This window comes from Lepus europaeus, chromosome 16, assembly GCF_033115175.1.
Source record: "Lepus europaeus isolate LE1 chromosome 16, mLepTim1.pri, whole genome shotgun sequence".
Taxonomy (NCBI): domain Eukaryota; kingdom Metazoa; phylum Chordata; class Mammalia; order Lagomorpha; family Leporidae; genus Lepus; species Lepus europaeus.
Window position 1 is genome coordinate 88,714,831 of NC_084842.1, and position 21,034 is coordinate 88,735,864.

Here is a 21,034-nt window from a genome sequence, read left to right on the forward strand (position 1 = left end):
GCACCCACGTGGGTTGCCAACACTGCAGGCGGCAGCTTTGCTGGTTATGCCACAGCGCCGGCCCCTCTTCTCTCTGCTAGAGCAAATTGTTTTCCTTCCGATTTTAGAAGCAGTGACCCTTGGAAAATGCACAAAAGATACCAAAGGTGTCACCAGGAGAGCCTTCCAGGGGAACAAGTGGATGTTTGCGTCTCCTCCCGCTCTCCCTGTGTCCCTGGAGTGCGGCTGTGGTCAGGAGCGGGGGAGAAGCTGGTGTGCGCTGTGGGGGCAGACACCTGCGGGGCTCGCGGGGTCCCCAGGCCGGTGGTCAGCAGCGGGGCAGGCGGGGCTGTGGGAGCTGTGCACCTGCCCATCGGGCGCATACACGAGCCGCTGCCCTGGTTCTTGACCGCACCCCCCTCACCCCAAAGCTCAGACAGGTGAGGCCGCTCCCCCAGGGCCGCGCAGTAGTGAGCGAAGAGCTGGCCTGGGCCTCGGGACCGGACTCCTGGAGTCCCCGGTCCTGGTGCAGGCTCTGATTCTGCCTGTCCCAGGCTCTCTTGCTGACTGAGACCAGCCTAGTCCCCTGGGCAAGACCGGCACGTCCGTCCCCCGCCGTGTCTTCGGGTGGCAGAAGGGAGAGCCCTGGAGTAGACTGAGCTAGGCTCCTGGTTCTGGGGTGGGCTGGGAAACGTGGCTGCCTGCTGCCCCCTAGAGGCCGGAATCTGCACACTGCGCCTGCAGATTGCCAGCCCCAGGGGACCGGGACCCCAGGCTGAGCACCCGCCCCTCCTGCGGTCTGTTGGCAGGCACGGGGCTGGGGCTGGGGGACGGTGGGCTCCCAGGAGGCCGTGTGCTTCCTGGGGGAAGGGCAGAGGGGGTGCAGGAAGGGGGCAGCCGCACACTGGTGCACACTCGAGTGCACACGACAGACGTGTTCACACGTGTGCCCCGCACGCCCGCAGATGCACTGGTGCGCTCATGTAGACTCTCACACTGGTGCACACTCACATGTACACACACAGGCAGGTCCACACGTGTGCCCCGCACACCCGCAGATGCACTGACATGCAGACTCTGACACACGCACATATGACACAGACGTGTTCACACGTGTGCAAGTGCATTGGTGCACTCACGCACAGATTGTCACACTTGTGCACACTTGTGGGGCCTCTGCACGCACGGTCACACCCAGTCTCACGCAGGGCAGAAATCACGCCATGGGGCTCTAGGAATCGCACGTGAGAGCCGAGACCCCCGCAGGCAGCCCCGAGAGCCGAGACCCCCGGAGCAGCCCCCTGACATAGGCAGGTGCAGGAGCAGCCTCTGCAGCCCCACGGTGAAACTCGGCCCAGCCCCCAACACCAGCACCAAAGCGAAGCTCCCGGCGCGCCGGCAGCCTTGTAGCAGCCGTGGGAGAGCGCCTCTGGGGTTTAGGCTCGGAGCCCTAAAATGTGACGCCAGAGGGAGAGCGGGGCCCCGTCGGGCTGATCCTCTGCGGGCAGGAGCCTGTGTTGGGGGTGGGAGGGCGCCGGGGCCCTGCCCGCCGTGGGGGGCACAGGGCGGTCCCGTGCAGCAGGTGCAGGCGCCAGATGGGAGCCCAGGAAGGCGTGGGCGTCACCGGCCGTTAGGGTGCACTGTGCACCTGCTGCCGTGGCTGAGGTGGTGCTGGGTGGGCGGGCACGAAGACGGCAGTTCCTCAAAGGCTGTGGTGCAGCCGTCACAGGCCCGGCAGGCACGCTCCCCTGTGCGCACGGACACCTGTGCGTGCGTGTTTGCAGCCGGCAGGAGGCGGGCTGACAGCGCCCACGGCAGCTGCGTGTGTCTGAGGGGACACCCCCCACACCTCCCGACCTCAGCAAGCTGTGGGCTTCGGGGCAGGGCCAGGTGCCGACACAGAAGCGTGCCGGGGCTCGGAGGCTGTCGCTTCATCCTTGGTCCCTAGGGAGGGCTCCGCGGGCGTGGCCTGCGGGGCGGGGTCACGCAGGAAGGGGCGGGGACACAGTGGACCTGAAGCTGCAGTCCCCACCTCTGAGGGACTGGCAGGAGGCTGCTGGCCGGGTGAGGGACCCACGATGGGGCGGGGGCTTCGCAGCACAGACCCCACGGCCGCGAGGAGCCGGAGTGGGGACGTCCGGACAGGCCGCGGCGTCTTCCTTTCCTCGGCCGGGGGTCAGGATGCTCTGACGGTGCGGAGCCTGGCTCACGGCCCCAGTGGGACCCTGCAGGGGGCCTAAGGTGGCTTGGCCCCGCCCCCGGGGGCCCTGCCCGCACGCAGCAGGGAATAGAGGCGTGGCCTCGTGTCCCCGCAGGGAGACGTCCTGACCACCAGGTACCAGGTGGACCTGGGCGACGGCTTCAAGGCCATGTACGTGAACCTCACGCTGACCGAGGAGCCCATCCGGCACCGCTACGAGAGCCCCGGCGTCTACCGCGTGTCCGTCAGGGCCGAGAACTCGGCCGGGCACGATGAGGCTGTGCTGTTTGTGCAGGTCAACTGTGAGTCTGGGCGGGGGAGGGACGGGGACACGGGCGGGGGGGACAGCGGGGCGGGGGAGGGACAGGAACGGGGGGGGGAACAGTGGGGCAGGGGAGGGACAGGAACGGGGGGGGGAACAGTGGGGCGGGGGAGGGACAGGAACGGGGGGGGGGGAACAGTGGGGCGGGGGAGGGACAGGAACGGGGGAGGGGCGCAGACCCAGGCAGGGGGTAGGGGGACGGCAGGGTGGGGCCCCAGGCGGGGAAGGGGAGAGGGAGGGGCAGGGACCCAGGTGGGCCCCTCCCCGTGCCCTGAACAGCAGTGGGGGCAGCAGTGATGAAGGTGGGGGGGTGTCGTGGGTGGGGTGACAGTGGTGGTCGCCGTGGAAACAGTGAAGGAGGTGTGGCGGGGACCGAGAAGCAGCCTCTGAGAGGCCCGGGTGCCCCGCCCTTGAGCCTGACCCCTGTGGGGACTCTGCAGCCCCCCTGCAGGCCCTGTCCCTGGAGGTGGTCCCGGTCATTGGCGTCAACGAGGAGGTGACCCTGACGGCCGCGCTGCTGCCCCTGAACCCCAACCTCACCGTCTTCTACTGGTGGATCGGCCACAGCCTGCAGGTGCGCTGGCCCACCCCCCCCTCCCCCTGCACCTGCCGGCCCAGCCCCTCCCCCCTGCGGACTCTGCCTGGGCTGGGGCAGGGCACGTTGTGGGGGTCCCGGCCCTCAGGCCCCTCCTGGGGTGGGAGACGGCTTCACGGCAGGGGAGGCCCTTAGAGCAGCCCCCCCCCCCCCGGGCCGCAAGGACGGGGAGCCAGGCCGTTCCGCACAAGGGAGGAGACGGCCTGAGCCGGCAGAGTGCTGGGGGGGGGGGAGCTGGGGGCCTCCAGACCCCGCACAGCAGCCGAGGCCCAGACAGCCCGGGGCAGGGGCGGGGGGGCAGCACACTCAGGACACCAGCTCCCTAGACTGGGAACGGGGACCAGGAAGCTCTGGGCTCGAGTCTGGTCTCTGCGGCCCGGCTGATGGCCCCGTCTCCCGCTCCCTGTCCTGGGAGAGGCCGCCCCTCGGTGGGCGCCGGGCACTGTGTGTGTGCCATGCAGGCAGAGCCAGCCCCTGGCTGAGAACTGGGCACCCGGGGAGCCCGCACCCACCCGGCTGTGCCCCCACAGCCCCTCCTCTCCCTGGAGAACTCGGTGAGCACCCGGTTTGCGGCAGCGGGGGACGTGCGGGTGACGGTGCAGGCCGCCTGCGGGAGCTCCGTGCTACAGGACTCCAAGGTCATCCGCGTGCTGGGTGAGCCCCAGGGGGCCGGGCAGGGGGTGGCGGACACGGCAGCCACGTGACAGGCCCCCTCAGGGCCACTGGCACCTGAGAGCGCCCCTGACACAGCCAGCAGCGGGTCCCTGCTCTCTGGGAGGCGGGCTCCCCTTTCTGTGCCACCCCCCAGCCCCCACGCACAGCTGGGTGGTGAGGGGCAGGGCTGCATCTACACAGCAGAGCTGGGGGGCCTTGGACAGGGTGGGGAGGGGGGTGGACTTGTCCTGTGCGCAGCCAGGCCCTCCCCCCAGTGCTGCACGGTGGCCGCCCTCAGCGCTGGGTGCACGGGGAGGCGGCCTGTGCTTCTCTGGGGCACAGCCCAGGCCGGGCAGTGGGCGGGGCCTCAGCCAGAGGCCGCCCCCTAAGCAGCCCCGCCTCCGCCTCTCTGCAGACCAGTTCCAGCTGGTGCCGCTGCAGTTTTCCAAGGAGTTGGACGCCTACAACCCCAGCACCCCCGAGTGGAGGGAGGACGTGGGCCTGGTGGTCACCCGGCTGCTCGCTAAGGTGTGGGCCCTGCAGCCTCCCTCCCGGGGCAGCGGGGCGGGGCTTGGACACCAGGTGGCCTCGCAGAGGGGGGCAGCTGCTCGGGGGAGGGACAGGGTTGGGGCCACCCTCCCCCAGCGGGCCCCGGGTCTCTAAAGCGGGCCTCATTGAGTTTCTCCCCAGGGCCGGGCGCTGCTCTCGGGGCTCAGGGAGAGCAGCCTGGGTGGGGAGAGGGACAGGTTCCCCCGGAGCGGGCTGACCCGCCTCCCGCCTGTGAGTGGCACTGGGTCCCTAGGAAGATCCCCGGCGGGGCTATGTGGACTGGGACCCCCAGAGGCCGAGGGACCCAGGGCAGCAGAGTGTGCATGGCTGTGGCTGGGCTGGGGCGCTGGGGGTGGGGAGAGAAGGCCGCTGGACCTGGTGACAGGGAGGTGGCGCCGAGGGCGGGGCGGAGCAACCAGCAGGGCTAGGTGCAGGGCTGGGGACTGGGCCAAGCAGGGAAGGTGGCATCCGTGGGCACGACAGGGTGTCTGTGTCCCCACAGGAGACCGGTGTCCCCCAGGAGCTGCTGGTGACCGTGGTGAAGCCGGGGCTGCCCACCCTGGCCGACCTATATGTGCTCCTGCCCCCTCCCCGGCCCACGAGGAAGAGGAGCGTCTCCAGCGACAAGGTGTGTCCTGCGGCAGGTGCACCTGTGCAGCCGGGCGTTCACAACGCGGCCGGCTCAGTGGCTCCCGGCGTGGGGCAGCGGGCCCTGCCCTGTGGCCACGCCTTCTGGAAGGCACAGGGACCCTGGCCGAGGGAGGAAGGCAGGGAGCCAGACCCCTCGCCAGACTCTGCCCTCACGTCCCCTCCGTGGCCCTGCAAGGGCTCCTGGGATGGGGGTGAGCGCCTAGGGCCTGAGGTTCAGGGCAGAATCAGCCCCACGGGGCGAGCAAACATTTCTGACACGGGACCCCGCCACGGAGCAGCCCCACGGAGGGGCTGGGAGGGGAAGTGCCCACCAGGAGCTGCCCAAGAGTGGGCCTTGGCAAGTGGGTGGACAAGGAGACCCCCACGGGTGCCAGGGGCGGGGGGCTGGACAGCGTGACCACGGGAGCCAGCAGTCCCGCGGCCAGGTGTGTACCCGACACATGACCCGGGAGAGGCCCCCGTGGAGCAGCTGGGTGTCTGCCCGCTGATGGGGGCATGAAGGGGCATGGCCTGTGCCTGGAGGCTACACTGACCCCAGCTGGGTGAGCACAGCTTTGAGAGCCATGCACGAAGGACCACGTGGTGACATGCGGCCCACGTGACTCCACGGAGGCGGACTGGCTGCCCGGGGCGGGGCGGCCGGGGATGCTCGAGGCGGGGGAGCGCATCGCCGGGGAAGGCGCCAGAACCCTCTAGATTGGTGCGGAGGAAAGGCTCTGGGGGGTTTTATTTGAAATGCAAAGTTAGAGAGGCAGAGACAGAGGAAGGTCCTCCGTCCGCTGGTTCACTCCCTGATTGGCTGCAACGGTCAGGAGCCAGGAGCTTCTCCCGGTCTCCCACGCGGGTGCAGGGCCCCAAGCACCTGGGCCATCTTCTACTGTTCTCCCAGGCCACAGCAGGGAGCTGGACCGGAAGTGGAGCAGCCGGGACTCGAACCGGCGCCCACATGGGATGCCAGCCCCCTCGCCTTGCAGAGCCTTGGTGTGCCCGGGTGATGTAACGGCTCACCCAGGTGGTGGAGCTGGTGTCAGGCCTCTGGGAGGGGAGGGGCCCCATCTTACAGAGGAGTGAGGCTGGGGTGGGATGTCACTGGGGAGGAGCCCGGGCCCCACCCCCCACCATGAAGGACAGCAAAGGCGACGGAGGCACCCAGGGCGTTGTCTCTCTCCAGAAAAGACAGTCCTAAGGTCTGGCCAGGGCCCCAGGAGCCGGAGTGGGGTCCGGGCTGTGACCCCAGGAGCATAGGCACCACCGAGGGCTACCGCCCAGCGCACGGGGAGCCGGAGACGCGGGCCACAGAGGCACGGCCCGGGTCAGTGGGAGACACACACCCACACCCCGAGAGACGCCAGCTCGCCGCGCATTCTGGCGGCTGGCAGAAAGGCAAAGGCCGGCGCGATGGGCCCTCAGGCACGGGGAGTCAGGAGCCAGCCAGGAGTGGCCGCTGTGTGCCGGATACGCCTGGGTCCAGCACCTGGAAGGGGCACCCATGGTCCTCAAGGTGCCTCCTTCCGCTGGAGCACCCCCTCCGGGAAGCCCTCCCTGACCACGGCCGCTCCATTTCCCCAGCACCTGCAGGCAGGGGTCCTGAGAGGGCGGCAGCCGGGTGCCCCGGGGGGTCCCCGCAGCACGCGTGGTGACTGCTGGCCGACGGGCTCGCTACTCCTGTCTCCCACAGGGGTCAGCTCGGCCCCGGCGGCCCCGGCCGCCCGGCTCAGGGGCTCAGCTCGGCCCCGGCCGCCCCTCACGCTCACACTCCCCTTCCAGAGGCTCGCGGCCCTGAGGCAGGCGCTGGCGGCTCAGAAGATCAGCTTCCTCCTGCGCGCCGGGCTCCGTGTCCTGGTGGCCCTGAGGGACGTGGACGCAGGTGAGAGGCGGGGCCTCCCCACCTGGCGCTCCTCGGCAGGTGCCCCGTGGGGCTGAGCCCTGGGCGCCCCTTCCCCTCACGGCCGCTTCCTTGCAGGTGCACAGAGGCTGGGCAGCGGCGGCAGCGGCTACTGGGCGGCCGTGGTCCTCTTCGTGGCCGGGCTCTTTGCAGCGGGCGCCTTCGTCCTCTACAAGTTCAAAAGGCAAGGGGCGGGGCCCCCAGCAGGGCGTGGGAAGCAGGGGGCGGTGGGTGGGGGTGGGGCGGACTCTCCAGTCCCGGCTCCACCCACCCTCCTAGGGGCAACCTCCAGGAGGGTCACACCCCGGCCCCTCGGCCCCTCACCCGTTCCACCCCGGAGAGCTGCGGTGTGGGGACCAGCTGCTCCCGCAAAGCGGGCTCGGGGTGTCCGGGGTGGGGGCGCGCACGGCGCCTGCTTCCCTTCTGAGAGGCGCTCACATTGGCTGCCCCCCCCAGAACTGGTCACCACCCACTTGGGGCCCCAGGCAGCCTGACCTTGCCTGGGGCGTGGAGCTGGGGGTCCCTGGGGTGGCAGAGGTCAGGGCGTCCCTGCCGGCCGCCACAGAAGCCCAAGTGACCGGCACTCGCTACTGGCGCCCACGGCATGGGGGAGGCGGGTGCCGTTCGCTCCTTGGAGCCCTAAAGCCCTCTGATGTCCAGGTGCCTGGGGCCCGGCAAGTTGTGGCCACCTCGGCCCCTCCCAGCCGCCCACGCGGCCTGGGCCTTAGCCAGTCCCTGACCTGCCCTGAGCCTCTGCCTGTGACCGGGGCTGCCGGGGGCAGGGAACCCAGGGCCGGGAGCTTGGATCAGAACAGGGGCGCTGGAGGCAAACAGCTGGGGTCGTCCCTGTGGCCTGGACCTGGGTGTGGACACGGCGGGGGGGAGGACTCACCCCCCTATAAAGTCCCCCTGAGGCAAGGATGTGGGGGCCGCCCCGGTCCTCCTGTGTAGAGCTGTTGCCATGGAAACCAAGGGAGCACAGTGACAGGGTCCCTGGGGAGCAGTGAGGCCCTGGCCAGCCTGGGAGGGACGCGTCCCCTGGGGTGGCCTCCCTTGTCGCCCAGGAGTCGCGCCTGACCCACGTTTCAGCCCAGCGCTGTCCCAGGCCCAGGTGCACCTGCCCACGGTGCTCCTGGGCGGCTCAGGGGTGTGAGATGGCGCCGTGACTGCTCTCTGCTCTGGAGTGGACGCACCAGGAGTCGCCGGGGAGGGTGGCCACCCTGTGCAGGCAGAGGGGCTCAGCCCATGTGTGGGTGGTGTCTGGGGCGGGGCCCCTGGAGCCAGGCCCCACCCACAGCCCCGTGCTCCCGCCCGCAGGAAACGCCCGGGCAGGACGGTGTACGCGCAGATGCACAACGAGAAGGAGCAGGAGATGACGAGCCCCGTGAGCCACAGTGAGGACACGCACGGCGTGAGCCAGGGTGAGGGCCGGGCCCAGCCCGGGCAGCGCCGCCGAGAGGGCAGGCCCCTCCCCCCGGGGCAGGAGAGGGCAGGCCCCCTCCCGGAAGCCCTCCTGGCCCGGATCGCTGGGGGCCTCCCCCACGCGAGTTCCCTGGCACAGGTGGCCGAGTCGGCACTGCCCCCCACCCACACGGGGCTCTCCCACGGTCAGCGGCAGGCCACAGTCCTCCCTGCGCTCAGGCCGGCAGCCGCGCCGCGCACCAGAGCCCCTGCCCATGGCCTCTCGCCCGAGCGGACAGAGATGGCCAGCCTGGCCCGTGCTGTGTCAGCTTGCGGCCCTCGGAGTCACCCTGGCCCCGCACCTTGCTCTGTTCAGGCACCCCCCCTCCCCCCAACAGTCTGTCCACGTCCACAGGGAGGGGCCGGGCCCTGCAGGGCAGGAGCAGGAGGACCAGCGGGACTCAGGAGCGCCCCCCGCTGGAGGTCGGGGCCCTGTGCTGCCAGCCCAGCCAGGGCCATGGGCCATGGCCCCAGGGCGCCGCCCCCACCACAAGCCCCAGGGAACATGGGGTCGCGGGAGGACCCCAGCCATCGGGGAGGGGCGGTCGCACTGCCTCCCCTGGGCACTGTGGGGGCACCACTTGTCCCCTCGAGTGACCGACGACACCGGCACGGAGACCCAGCGAGGTGTCGCCCGGTGGTGCACCTGCCAGGGCGTGCACCGGAGGCAGAGCAGGGAGACCGTGGAGCCCCGCCCTGTCATAACTGGCACCATGCCACCCTCTCTCCCCACGCCGCGCCCTGCAGTGCCCGGTGCCAGGAGGGGGCAGAGCCTCAGCCCCTCGCGCACCCCCTTGCTGCCAGTTCCGGGGGCAGCCCCCATGCAGGTCAGTGGGCGTCCACTGCTCGTCTCGCGATGGCACCGGGAGTCCTGCCCTCAGGCACCCACACAGGCAACCTGGAGACCCCCCCAGCACACTCCCCTGCCTGGGACACCCCCCACCCGGCGCACTGGCTGAGGCCACCACCACAACCCTGCACAGCCCCGCCTCCCGCCGGCCTCAGCCGGAGGGCGTGGGCTTAGGCGGCCTCTCTGTTTCCTAGGCAACCATTCGGGCGTGGTCCTGAGCATCAACCCCCACGAGAGGCGCAGCTACCTGGTGAGCTGATGCCGAGGCCATGCCCACTCCTCCGTCCTGCGCCCCGTGGAGGGCTCCGCCCATGAGCCAGGCGTCGAGGACCTGCGGGGTCCCCTCCTCCAGCTGTCCCCACCCAGGGGACAGACCCTCCTCCCTCTGTCCAGCCCCGCCCACCCAGGCCCACGGGACACCAGCCTCTGCCGTTCCCGCCCACTCCGGCTGCGTCTCTGCGCCTGAGCCCGCACACGCTGGGCCTGCTTCTGGCCGAGCTGGGTCCCTCTGGGAGGCCGCTGAGGCCAGCACTGACCCTGCCAGGCCGCCTGCACCCTCCGTAGCAGGTGCACACCCACCGGGAGCCCCAGGGTGCCTGCCTCCCTCTCGGCCGCAGCCTGCACACCTCCGGAGGTGGCGGGTGGTCCACTCTGTCTTTGTGACCATCTGGGTGGTCCTCGGGATCGCTTTCCCACAAGGTCCTGGGCCCCCTCCTCTGGGGGCCAAAGGCACCGAGGAAGCCAGCGCTTGCAGTTCCTCACTCTCGCCAGCAGGGGGCGTTTCCTGCCCCACTGGTCCACTCCCCACCCGGCTCCGGAAATGTGGGAGGTGGGGACCCCCTCCTAGAGGCACCGAGTTGTCCGCACAGCCCAAGGGAGCCCACAGCAACCTGGCGGGGGGAAGTGAGGGTGGCGGCGCCGTAGCTGCCGGGACAACCTGAGGCCACAGTGGCCACGGTTCCCAAGGCCTCAGCGGGGTGGCCGGGGAGCAGCCCGAGCCCCACAGGGCAGCCAGGACCCAGGCGGGTGACCTGAGCGTTGTCCAGCGCGCAGGGGCTCCGTCGCCTCTGGCACACCCCGGGGACGAGGGCAGCCCCTGGGGTGGGGGGGACATGGCCACACCCAAGCCCCTCCCCAGTACCTGCGCGCCGACCTGGGCTCCCAGACCCCGACCCGCGCCCGCACTGCGAGGTGTCGTCCTGCTCCGGGCCTGCGGGTCACCGAGGAAGGCGGGCGGCGGCCCACAGCTCCCTGTGTCCCCCTGTTATCCTCAAGATCGTGGCGGGTGCGTGGGAACCCCGCCTGCCGGCTCCACGCACGGGCCGTGGGAGCGAGGCCTGCACAGCCGGCGGAGGCGCCTAACAGACACCACGCGTGCTTTCTCACGTCTCCTTTTTAAAACTCAATAAATCAGTTGTGATGCTTTTAACAAAGGTTAATAGCACGAGCGGCGCCTGCGTCATTACGGGTGTCTTGCGGGGGCATGCGCCGGGGTCCCCAAGGCCACAGCCCATCCGGGGTCCCCCGAAGAAGCTCCGGCCCCGGGCAGCCCCTCCCCCCCCCTCCCGTGGCCCGGCGTCCAGGTCTCCAAGGCGACCCCGTGGCGGCCCCCGCAGCCGGAAAGCGCGCACGGCTGCAGCCCAAGTCCCCAGTGGCCTCCGGGGACCCCAGGACGGTGCGTGCGGACGCCGGAAGGCCTTTCACCATAACCACTGCCCCCACCACTGGCGACACAGCGCGGGGGCCGCAGAGCCCCGCCAGGCAGGACCCCTGCTGACCCGCGGGGGGGGGGGGCGGCGGCGCCCAGGGCGGGAAGGAAGTGGGGGTGGGTTGGGCAGAGGCACCAACCACCGGTGCGCACACGCGGTCCACCCCTTCCTCCACGCCAGGACGGGTCGCCCCCTTCCCCACAGTCTGCATCTCGCCCCGGGGGGCCCACAGCGACCCTAACCCGCGTGCCACCGCACAGACCGCACACGCGCCGCATAGCACGGCAGCGCCTCCATCCCAACCCCAGGCGGCAGTGGGTGAGGCGGCACCCGGGGGTCACAGAAGCCAGGGGCTCACCTCCATGGGGTGAGCCCCTCCCCCCACACGTGCCCCCACGACCCCTTCTCTCCTGGGCAGCTCGTGCCCCACTGAGGGTCTGGCCCACCGCAGACCCCCTCTGAGCATGTGCTGCCATGCACCCGGCCCTGGACCTGGGCCTGGCACAAGGATGACCCCCACCTGCCCCCCCGGGAACCCCCACAACCCTGGAGGAGGCGCAAGGAGGGCACAGGTCCACGTGGCCTAGAGCTGGCGCTGCCAGCCACAAGGCCACAGTTCAGTGTGGAAGCCTCAGGCCCAGGAAGGCCACTCCGCGGAGGGCCGGGGACAGGTGCCCCAGGTGCACGCGTGACCACAGGCACCCACGAGCGGTGGGGATGTGGACAGCCGCAAGGACACAGGGACACTCTGGTCTCACGCTCCAGAGATCGCGATGAGGGCGCAGAGACCCGCGCGGACTGGTGCGCAGGTGCACCGATTCGGGAAGCAGCGCACAATGGGGTGGAGCAGAGGCGCGCAGGTGCACGGATCCCCGATAGGAGCAGGGTGGAGGCGCGCAGCAGAATGGGGAAGAACCGGCAGCGAAGGTGGGAAGCGCCCCGTGAGGCCAAGAAACCGCGGTGCTGGAGGCCTCGGTAACAAACTAAACCCAACCACGGAGCTCTGGCCTCGGAGACAGGGCCAAGAAAACAGAGGAGAGGGGAGGAGAGCATCCTGGAGGGAGGGAGAGGAGGTGCGGCGGGCGCCATGGGCGCGGCCTCCAGGCAGGACTGCGGGAACCAGGCCGGAGGGGGCCAGGGGACGAGGCTGGGCTGGGCCGGGCAAGCTGCCCGCTCCCAAGGGCACAGCTCAAGGGGCAACGCCGGGTCCCTGGTGAGGGTGCCGACTTCTCACCAGACACCTCCGGGGCGGGAAGGCGGCCAGCCGGGACCTTTCCCCGGTGACACTGGCTGTGCGCGCAGCAGGAGGGGCCAGCACTGTGGCACAGCCTGTGACACCGGCATCCCATATGGCACGGGTTCGAGTCCTGGCTGCTCCACTTCTGATCCTGCTCCCTGCTAATGCATCTGGGAAGTAGTGAAAGATGGCCCAGGTGCGTGGGCCCCTGCACCATGTGGGAGACCCGGATGGAGTTCCAGGCTCCTGGCTTTGGCCCGGCCCAGCCCTGGGGCAGCCGCCATCGAGCGGAGGACAAGACGAGAGTGGAGAGGGGGCCTCGCCCCGCAGGAGGAACCAGCAAGGTCACATCTGGGTCTGCCGGCCCCCCAGACACTGGCAGCACAGCCCGCCCACAGCCATCACCAGGCTCCCATGGCTGTCACCAGCTCCCACGCCGTCACCAGCACATGGGACATCCTCTAGGACAGACCTTGTTTTAGACACAAAACAAATCGTAACAAAGTTTTAAAACCCCGGGATGTGGGCGTCGTCTCCCGAGTGCACAGCAGGAAGTCAGCCCTGTGCAGCAGCCAGGTGTGGGGACGCACAGCTGCCACCCCCAGTGCAGGGCGCGGGCTGCATGGCGCGGGTGACGCGGCACGGGTGACACGGCATGGGGGACGTGGCATGGGTGACGCGGCATGGGTGACACGGTGTGGGTGACACAGCACGGGTGACACAGTGTGGGTGACGCGGCGCGGGTGACGCGGCGCGGGTGACGCGGCACGGGTGACACGGCATGGGTGACAGGCACGGGTGACACAGCATGGGTGACACAGCGTGGGTGACGCGGCGCCGGTGACGCGGCGCCGGTGACGCGGCGTGGGTGACTGGCACGGGTGACACGGCACGGGTGACACGGCACGGGTGACATGGCGCGGGTGACGCGGCACGGGTGACGCGGCGCGGGTGACGTGGTGCGGGTGACACAGCGTGGGTGACATGGCACGGGTGACACAGCGTGGGTGACGCGGCACGGGTGACGCGGCGTGGGTGACGCGGCGTGGGTGACGCGGCACGGGTGACACGGCGTGGGTGACACAGCATGGGTGACGCGGCGTGGGTGACTGGCGCGGGTGACACGGCGCGGGTGACACGGCGTGGGTGACACAGCACGGGTGACATGGCGCGGGTGACTGGCACGGGTGACACGGCGTGGGGGACGCGGCGCGGGGGACGCAGCGTGGGTGATGTGGCTCAGTGTGGCCAGAAACCTGAGGATGCCACTGGGAAGCCGTTAGAACCGAGAAGTTTAAATTCGGCAAAGGCACAGGGTCAGAAATTGCCGCTAACGAGCCTGCTGAGATTCCCCGGCAGCCACGCAGAGGGACACGGCACCCACGAGGCAGGGAGCGAGAGCCCTACGAGGAAGACGGCGCCAGAAACACGGGAGACCTCCTGCACCCTCACCAGAACGCCGCCAGCTGGGCTGCGAGCAGAACGAGTACCCTGGAAATCCTCACAGGCGAAATCGGCTCAGAGCAGGACGCTCCCACGCGGAGCCCCGGCGGTCCGGCAGGAAGCTCCCACGCGGAGCCCCGGCGGTCCGGAACTAAAGGCACCGAGCCAGAGACACCGCGGCACAGTGAAGAGCCGCAGGGACCCCGGAGCCCAGCGGCACCAGGGCCGACTCCGACCCAGGCGCGAGGCTGCAGCCAGAACCAGGATCAGGCCAGGGCCGGCCGATCGCTGGCGAGGACTGCGGGAGCCCACGCCCGGGGCGCCGTCCCAGGAGCGGCCGCCTCGAAGAACGCGGGCTACGGCCCGCGGTGTGCCCGGTGCTGGGGACGCAACCAAAGCAAACGAATCAGCGAGGAAAGTGACCCCCGTGCCCGCGGCGCTGCTGCCCTGCGCAGGACGCCCGCCGTGGGGGAAGGGGCCGAGCACCACTGGGGTCCCGGTGGCGGGGGCAGGGCAGTACCCACAGGGTCACGGAGCCCCCGCGGCACCCGGGGCCACTGCAGTGCACAGCTGGGGTCGCACGCACGCCGTGTGCAGAACCGGAGGGGCTGCCAGGCTGCAGGCCAGAAGCGAGCGCTCAGGGCGGCCAGGCGCGGGCTGGACAGCTCACACCGTGTCCGCGGGCCGGGCCCACCCCGCCGTGGCTTCCCCGCCGGCATAAATGCGCGGGTCAGTAAGAAAGTAGGTGGTGACGTCAGTGTCCTCCGGCCCCTTGGACCTCGCGCCAGGACCAGGGGTGGGGGAGGCACCGGGCCCGGAGCAGGGACAGCAAGGCGAGGGCCCGGGCTCAGGGAGACCCCAGGCTGGGTGGAGGGCTGGGGGGCGCGCCCTGGGGTCCTGCGGGGCAGTGGAGTGCGTGCACGAGCCAGCGTAAGGGCAGAGCGCCTGCGTGAGAGGAGCATGGGTGGGGGGTGCTCGGCCCCAGAAGGGGCCAGGGGACAGGGGATAGGGGAGGTGCCTGGCCTACTCTCCCCTAGGGCCTGCGCCCAGCCTCTCGGCAGGGTCCCCTCCCTGGGAGGGCGTGCGGCCCCACATCTCCTGCACCAGACATCTGGAACCTTCTCCCGGGATGGCCTAGCTGAGGAGGGCACACGGGGACTCAGGTGGTCCCCGGGGAGACTGCGCGCACCTGAGCCGTCCACACGTGGGCAGCCGCGGGTCACCAGATCACAGGCCGGGGGAGGGGCTTTCTAGCCTCCACCTGCGCACCCTTCAAAGCTGTGGCTGCTGACACCGCCCGGTGGGGCTGGGGGTCCGCGGCCCCTCCCGAGCAGGCTGCCGGCTGTGGCTGGAGCTCCGGTCCCGCTGGCCTCTCCCCGCTGACAGCTTCGGTGCTGCACCTGCGACCTTGTGGCTCTAAGTCACCCTGGGGGGCAACCTTTCTCCCAGGGTGGGCGGGGGAGGGGGCGGAGCCCCTGGAGAAGACTCGGCTGGCTCCAGGAGGCCCCCCCCACCTCCATGAGCCTAAGCCAATCAGCACACAGCATGCGAACCCCCATCCGACGGGCACCCCCAGAGGTGGCCGTCAGAACCCCGAGCGTCCCGCCCGGCTCCTCTCGGGCGCTTTGCTGTCAAAGGGCTTCCCGGCCTGGAGCTCGGGGTCCCGGGTGGTCCAGGCCACGGCAGGGCAGGAGCCAGCAGCCACGGCCGCCGCGGGGTCGGAGCACAAACCCCACCCCTGCCACCTGCGAAACGGGCGGCAGCCTCCGGACCAAACCAAACCCACTTCCGCTGTCCGCAATGGAGCCTGGGGGCAGCGCGGTGACCCTCGGGGGATGGGGTCGGTGGTCGCCAAGGCAACGTGTCCACTGGGGGCCTGGGTCCGCTGGGGGTGGGGCGGCCCCAGGCGTGCACAGGGCTCAGGCCGGGTCGGACCCCGACCGGAGTGAGCAGTGGTGTCTGGACCCCCAGCAGGGCCGCACGCAGTGTTCCAGCCCCGGGGAGGGGCTTGGGGGGCTGCACCTGCCGCCCACAGGGCGCTGATGGCCACGCCCCGGGGCTGCTGCCGGCACGTCCTGGGCACCCCGTGAGCCTTCCTGGTGGCAGGCCAGCGACACCGACGCCCCCTTCACCGACCCTGCCGGGGCCAGGGAGGCCGGCAGAGGCTGGGAGTCAGGGTCTGCGTGTCAGCCCACCGTGTGCGGGCCGGGGGCCAGGCAGAGGCACAGCCCAGGGAGCTCCCAGTGGAAAGGACGCGGGGTCCGCCTGGAGGCTTCGCGTGCCCTGGGGCAGAGAGCAGGTGCTGGGGGGGGGGGTGATGGGGAGGGCCGGGCCGGCCTTGTGCAGTTGGCAGCCAGCGGCTGCGCATGCGCCGGAGACGCGGAGAGGGGCCACAGCCAGGGCCAGTGCTTGGGGCCGAGTGGGCGGAGCCACACAAGGGGCCCAGGAGCCAGCGAGGCCGGGACAGGTGGCTCACCCCTGGGAACGGGGCCCAGGGCAGCGCCCAGGCGGGGAGCATCTGTCCCCACTGCTCTGCCTGCCCGGGGAAAGCAGCCAGGAGGCTGTGGGGATGCGGCCGCGGAAACAGAAGGGGCACGCGTGGCCTGGCACAGAGCCCACGCACCCTGGGCGGCGGGAGCGAATCCAGCGCCAGCGAGGGAGAGCCGCTCAGGCTGGGTCCCCGACCCCTCCCACGGCTGGGGGCGGGCCAGGCGGTGTCCTAGGGGCTGCAGCTGCGCCAGACTCCACATCTTCCTCTGGTGGAGACTCCACCCGGGCCACGTCCCAGGAGGCACAAATCCCACGTCCCCCCACCCCACAAGGCGGAGCTACGGCCTCAGCCTGGCACCCAGGAAAGAGGAGAGCTGCTTCCAAGGAGTGGGAGGCAGGACAGGGGCCGGCAGTGTGGCCCGGAGGTTACGCCACCGCCCCCAAGCCAGCAGCCCTTCCCCGAGCGCTGGTTCAAGTCCCGGCTGCTCCACTTTCCATCCAGCTCCCTGCTAGTGCGCCTGAAAAGGTGGCAGAGGACGCTGGTGCTTGGGCCCTGCCAGCCGTGTGGGAGACCCGGCCCGAGGTCCAGGCTGCCAGCTCCAGCCTGGCCCAGGCCCTGCTGTCCTGGGTGTGGGGAGTGACCAGGCGGATGGAAGACCTCTCCCTCCTCCTCCCCTCCCCCTCCCTTCCCCCTCCCCTCCCCCTCTCTCCTCTCACTCTGCCTTTCAAATAAATTTTTTAAAACAATTTAAAAGAAGCGAGATAGCCATAGCACCCAGAAGCAGCCCTGCCTTTGGGACAAAACCGCCGGGGGAAGCCGCCGGTGGTGCCGAAATGAACCTCGGGCGGCGCAGGCTTGACCCCAGGCGTGAGGGCCGGGGCCGCCCCTCGATTCCTTCCGGGGATCGGGTGCCAGCCCCGCCCGCCGCTTGTCTGGGCCACCTTGGAGATGAGTGTGGAAGGCGGGACCTGGCGGGACCTCACCGGGGCCACAGGCGCGCCCGGGAGAGCAAGCAGCAGAGGTCCAGCCTGCGGCGGCCCGGCCAGAGGAACTGGGATGAGGCGGACCGTGGAGAGACGCGTCAGAGAACAGTGTGGGGGTCCCTCTACCCGAGGAGTGAGGAGGGGCAGCGGGGGAACAGGTGCGGGCGGAACAAGTCTGCCGCAGAGCCGAGGCCTGGCTGGCTGGCGCTCGCACACAGCAGCTCCAGCGGCAGCAGGGAGACGCTGGGACCCAGCTCGCCCGGGGCCCCGGCTGGAACAGAGGCCCCGGATCTGAAGCGTCCACTTCGTGTGACGTCACTACCCATTGAGCTGGCAAAACACCAACCCCCAAGCAGTCTTCCTACCCACCCGTGGAGGCCGAAGTGCCTGCCCCTGGGCGAGGGGCCGCCCGGGAGTGCAACGCGAAGGGAGTGGCACCGGGGCCAGGGGGCTGCCAGCCGCCAGTGTGCATGCGCCGGCCGCCAGCTCGCTGGACGCCAGTGGGAACGCGCCCCTGACACCGGCCGGCTCCCCGCGGCCAGTGCCTGTGCGCGCCTGACTCCCCGCCGCCAGGCTCACTCGTGCGGGGACCTCAGCGCGGGCCGAGATCTGGTCCCGCAGCGGCTGTCCGGATGCCCCTCGATCCCGCAGCCAGGGCCCCCGCCGCCATTCACCTGTCCCACCCTCACAGGCGGCCCCTGACCCCGAGTTTGGGCTCGGGCACAGCGGGTCTGAGCCAGGCTCCAGGTGCTCTCCTCCCAGGGGCTGGGGGCTCAGAGCTGAACCTGCGGCAGGGCGGGGGCTTCCTTGGGCCATCAGCGCATCTGCACAGCTCAGGGGCTCAGCTCCTCCCTGAGGGGAGACGGCTCCTGGGTGTGGTTTAGTGGGGGGGGGCACTCCTCACGGGGCTCCTCCTCCAAGATAGCCGTGGGGTCTGAAGAGCACTAGGGGCTTCTGCGGACCCCACCCCCACGTTCAGGCCAAGAGGCGATCGGAACTCCAGCGACACTGTTTGGCCCACGGCCCCTGGCTGACACCTGCTGTGGCCCCACTGCTCTCCCGGCAGTGCCCGGGGGGAGGGCTGGAGACCCCAGCAGCAGGCCCCCAGGACACAGAACCCCCCGCATCCCAGAGCTCCGGGCATGACGCCCTGGCTCAGGTCTGGGAATCCATGCGGGCCTCAGCTCCGCGGTGCCCATTTGTTCTGTGGGCAGCTCAGTGGCCTGTCCACGTGTTTCAGTCCCAGGGACACCAGTGGACTCCCACAGAGCATCCCATCGTGATGGCTGCTGGGACCCCGCCTCTGTCTCGGGACCACCCTCACTCTGTCTCTGGACACCAGGAGCCACCGTGGACCCTCCTGCCCCAGGCCACTGTCCCTGCGTGACCCCGCGTTTCCATGGGGGTGGCTCCGTGGGTCCCAGGGGTTCCCAGGGTGCTCCCCACAGCAGTGAGCTCCATTCCAGCAACTTGGACCACCCAACTGCGCCACGCCCTCATCTGCCACGGACAGAGTCGGGATCCACGCACGCATGCGAGCCGGCGAGCCCCCGCCCCAACCTCAGACCCGGGAGGGCTCACTAAGCCTTTCCCGGACAAGCGAGTGGCCAGCTGAGGGGGCTGGGCCACCTCCCGGACCCGCAGGTGCCCGTCACACGGTGCTCCTGAGGCGGGCCCTTGGCACCCACGCCGGCGCGTGCAGCAGGAAGCACCAGGCCGGCGCCGGCCCCAGGACGAGCGCTGCGGAGCTTCAGCCGCCGGGAAGTCTCAGTGGATTTCCCCCCCCCCCCCCCCGCCACGCCAAGTCCAGGTGTGGCGCCTACAGGAATCACGAGAGTGGGCGGGGCGGGAGTGCCACGTGGGGACGCACAGGTGTGCCTGGCCTGGGAGGGCCTGACCTCAGGCGAGGGGACAGAACACATCACTCCCTGTCCTCTGTGTCCCCCTGCAGGACTCCCTCTGCCCCGCCCAGGAGAGGAGGGGTTTGGGAGACTGGGGCTGCCTGGGCGGGGGCTCCCCAGGGTGCCTCCTCACAGGCCAGAGGAAAGGCCAAGGGTCGCAATGAGGGTCTCGGGGCAGCAGGTGGGGCCCAGGGAGCTGAGTGCCGCCGAGGCCTGGAAGGGAGCAGAGCCGCTTGCCAGTGACCTGCCCTGGCTGCAGGTGGCCGGCAGCAGGGCCAGGCCAGGCTCCCGGGGGCGGGGGGCCGGGGGCTGGTTGCAGGTCTACACGGGAACCACCCAGGCCTCGAGAGCTCGGCGCCCCGCCGGCTTCCCTGTACCATGCCGCCTCCTGTGGGCTCGCAACTGGCGCAGGTGTCGGCCCTGCCCTGCCCGCGCCCCATGGAAGACCAAGTCCGCCCGGTAGCAGCCTGGGCTGCCCGGCACACCCAGCCATGTGGCAGGAGCCCCGCGCCCTCACCCCCGCCACTCCTGGGTGACGGCGGGCTCTGTGTTTTCTGACGACTGGGGTGTGACGAGGCCAACACACCGGGACACAGGGTCACTGCAGTCTTACTCACGGTCTCGGGCCGGGGCCGGGTGGGGAACCGGGCAGAGCCAGGAGCGTTCACCGAGGTTCCCGGGCGCACGGAGGACCAGGTGAGGCTGGGATTTCCTGGGCAGTGGGTGGAGCTCTGAGAGCGCCCGTGACACGGATGGGGCGGGGCTCACCGCGTCATTGGCCAGCTCTGGAAGCTGGGCGGCCTTGGACGGGAGCCCTGAGGGGTCAGCGAGGCCCCCCAGGTCAAAGCATCGAGAGAGAAGAGACAGCTGGGAGCCTGGGGCGGTGGGCAGCTCAGCTCCACGGGACCCTCCAGCCCAGGGGACAGTCCCAGGGTGGACCCCTCCCCCGACACGGGAGCTGAGTGCAGCTGGCCTGTGTCGGCCCCTCCCAACGGAGCTTCCCTCCTAGGACTGGACTCGGGGATCAGACAGCAGCTGGTTTTCCCTGTGCCCCCCAAGGAGCCAGGCTCCTGATCTATGCTGGTGACGCCCGTGTCACCTGCCCCCCAAACTAGAATTCCCATGAGGAACAGCCTGGGTTCTCCACGTGGTTTTAAAGTGAGCCTGGGGCCGGCACTGTGCTGTGGGTTAAGTTGCCTGTGGAGCCGCATCCCACACGGGTGCCGGTTCGTCCCGGCTGCTCCACTTCCGATCCAGCTCCCTGCTAATGGCCTGGGATGGCCCGAGTGCCTGGACCCCTGCACCCGCGTGGGAGACCCAGAGGAGGCTCTCGGCTCCTGGCTTCGGATCGACGCAGCACCAGCCATAGCGGCCATTTGGGGAGTGACCCAGGGGATGGAGGACCTCTCTCCCTCTCCCTCTGTCTCTCTCACTGTCTGTAACTCTACCTCTCAAATAAATAAAATCCTTAAAAAACAAACAAAACCGCAAGGCTGAGAGCCCTGGTGTCCCCTGAGTTTCAGAAGAAATTGAAGAGACCCCCCCCCTTTTAACTGGCAGCCGGCCGGGGGTGCCCTGTGCTCTGAGCGCAGCAGCAGCCTGGGCTGGGGACAGCACCTGCCGGCCACTGGGCCACCAGCGCCGGGCCAGCTGGGGTCCTTTCCACTGCCCGCCCTGTCCCGATCACACGGGGCTTCAGTGCCTCACCGCACGCCACAGGGAAACGCGTCCTCCGCCCAGCCCGCGGACCCTGCCTCCCCCCTGCTCCTGCTGCCACCTCTCCTCACCCAGTTCCTCCTTCAACCCCGCCCCCCCGCCCCCTGCCCCCGCGTGGTTGGGACACGAGGCCCCGTTCCCCCCGAGCGCCCTGGGTTTGCTGGCTCCTGACCCAGCTGCCCTCGTGTAGCTGCTGGGCCCTGGGCTCAGCACTGACGGCTCTAGTGGCTGAGCTCCCACCACCCACGGGGGGCCCGGGAAGTTGTTCCCGGCCCCCAGCCTCGCCTTGTGGACCTCTGGGGCGTGAGCCGGCAGACGGAAGCTCACTCTAATCAATAAACAGACCCCACCCTCTGCAAACCCCGCCACGCCTCAGTCAGCAGCACTTTGTCCCCCAAGGTCCCCACC

General features: G+C 70.1%; 1 protein-coding gene across 3 annotated transcripts in view; it reads left to right on the forward strand.

The window, feature by feature from the left end:
- The window catches only part of SORCS2 (sortilin related VPS10 domain containing receptor 2), a 301,213-nt gene extending 290,652 nt beyond the window's left edge, over window positions 1-10,561 (forward strand). For all 3 annotated transcript variants that reach the window (XM_062213492.1, XM_062213493.1, XM_062213491.1), the window contains 9 exons: window positions 2,295-2,481; window positions 2,942-3,075; window positions 3,627-3,750; window positions 4,166-4,278; window positions 4,802-4,927; window positions 6,718-6,817; window positions 6,914-7,019; window positions 8,153-8,256; window positions 9,341-10,561. In XM_062213492.1, coding sequence (XP_062069476.1) covers window positions 2,295-2,481; window positions 2,942-3,075; window positions 3,627-3,750; window positions 4,166-4,278; window positions 4,802-4,927; window positions 6,718-6,817; window positions 6,914-7,019; window positions 8,153-8,256; window positions 9,341-9,405 — 1,059 coding nt within the window. In that variant the 3' untranslated portion in view covers window positions 9,406-10,561. The remainder of the gene's footprint in view (window positions 1-2,294; window positions 2,482-2,941; window positions 3,076-3,626; window positions 3,751-4,165; window positions 4,279-4,801; window positions 4,928-6,717; window positions 6,818-6,913; window positions 7,020-8,152; window positions 8,257-9,340) is intronic.
- The last annotated feature ends 10,473 nt before the right edge of the window (window positions 10,562-21,034 follow it).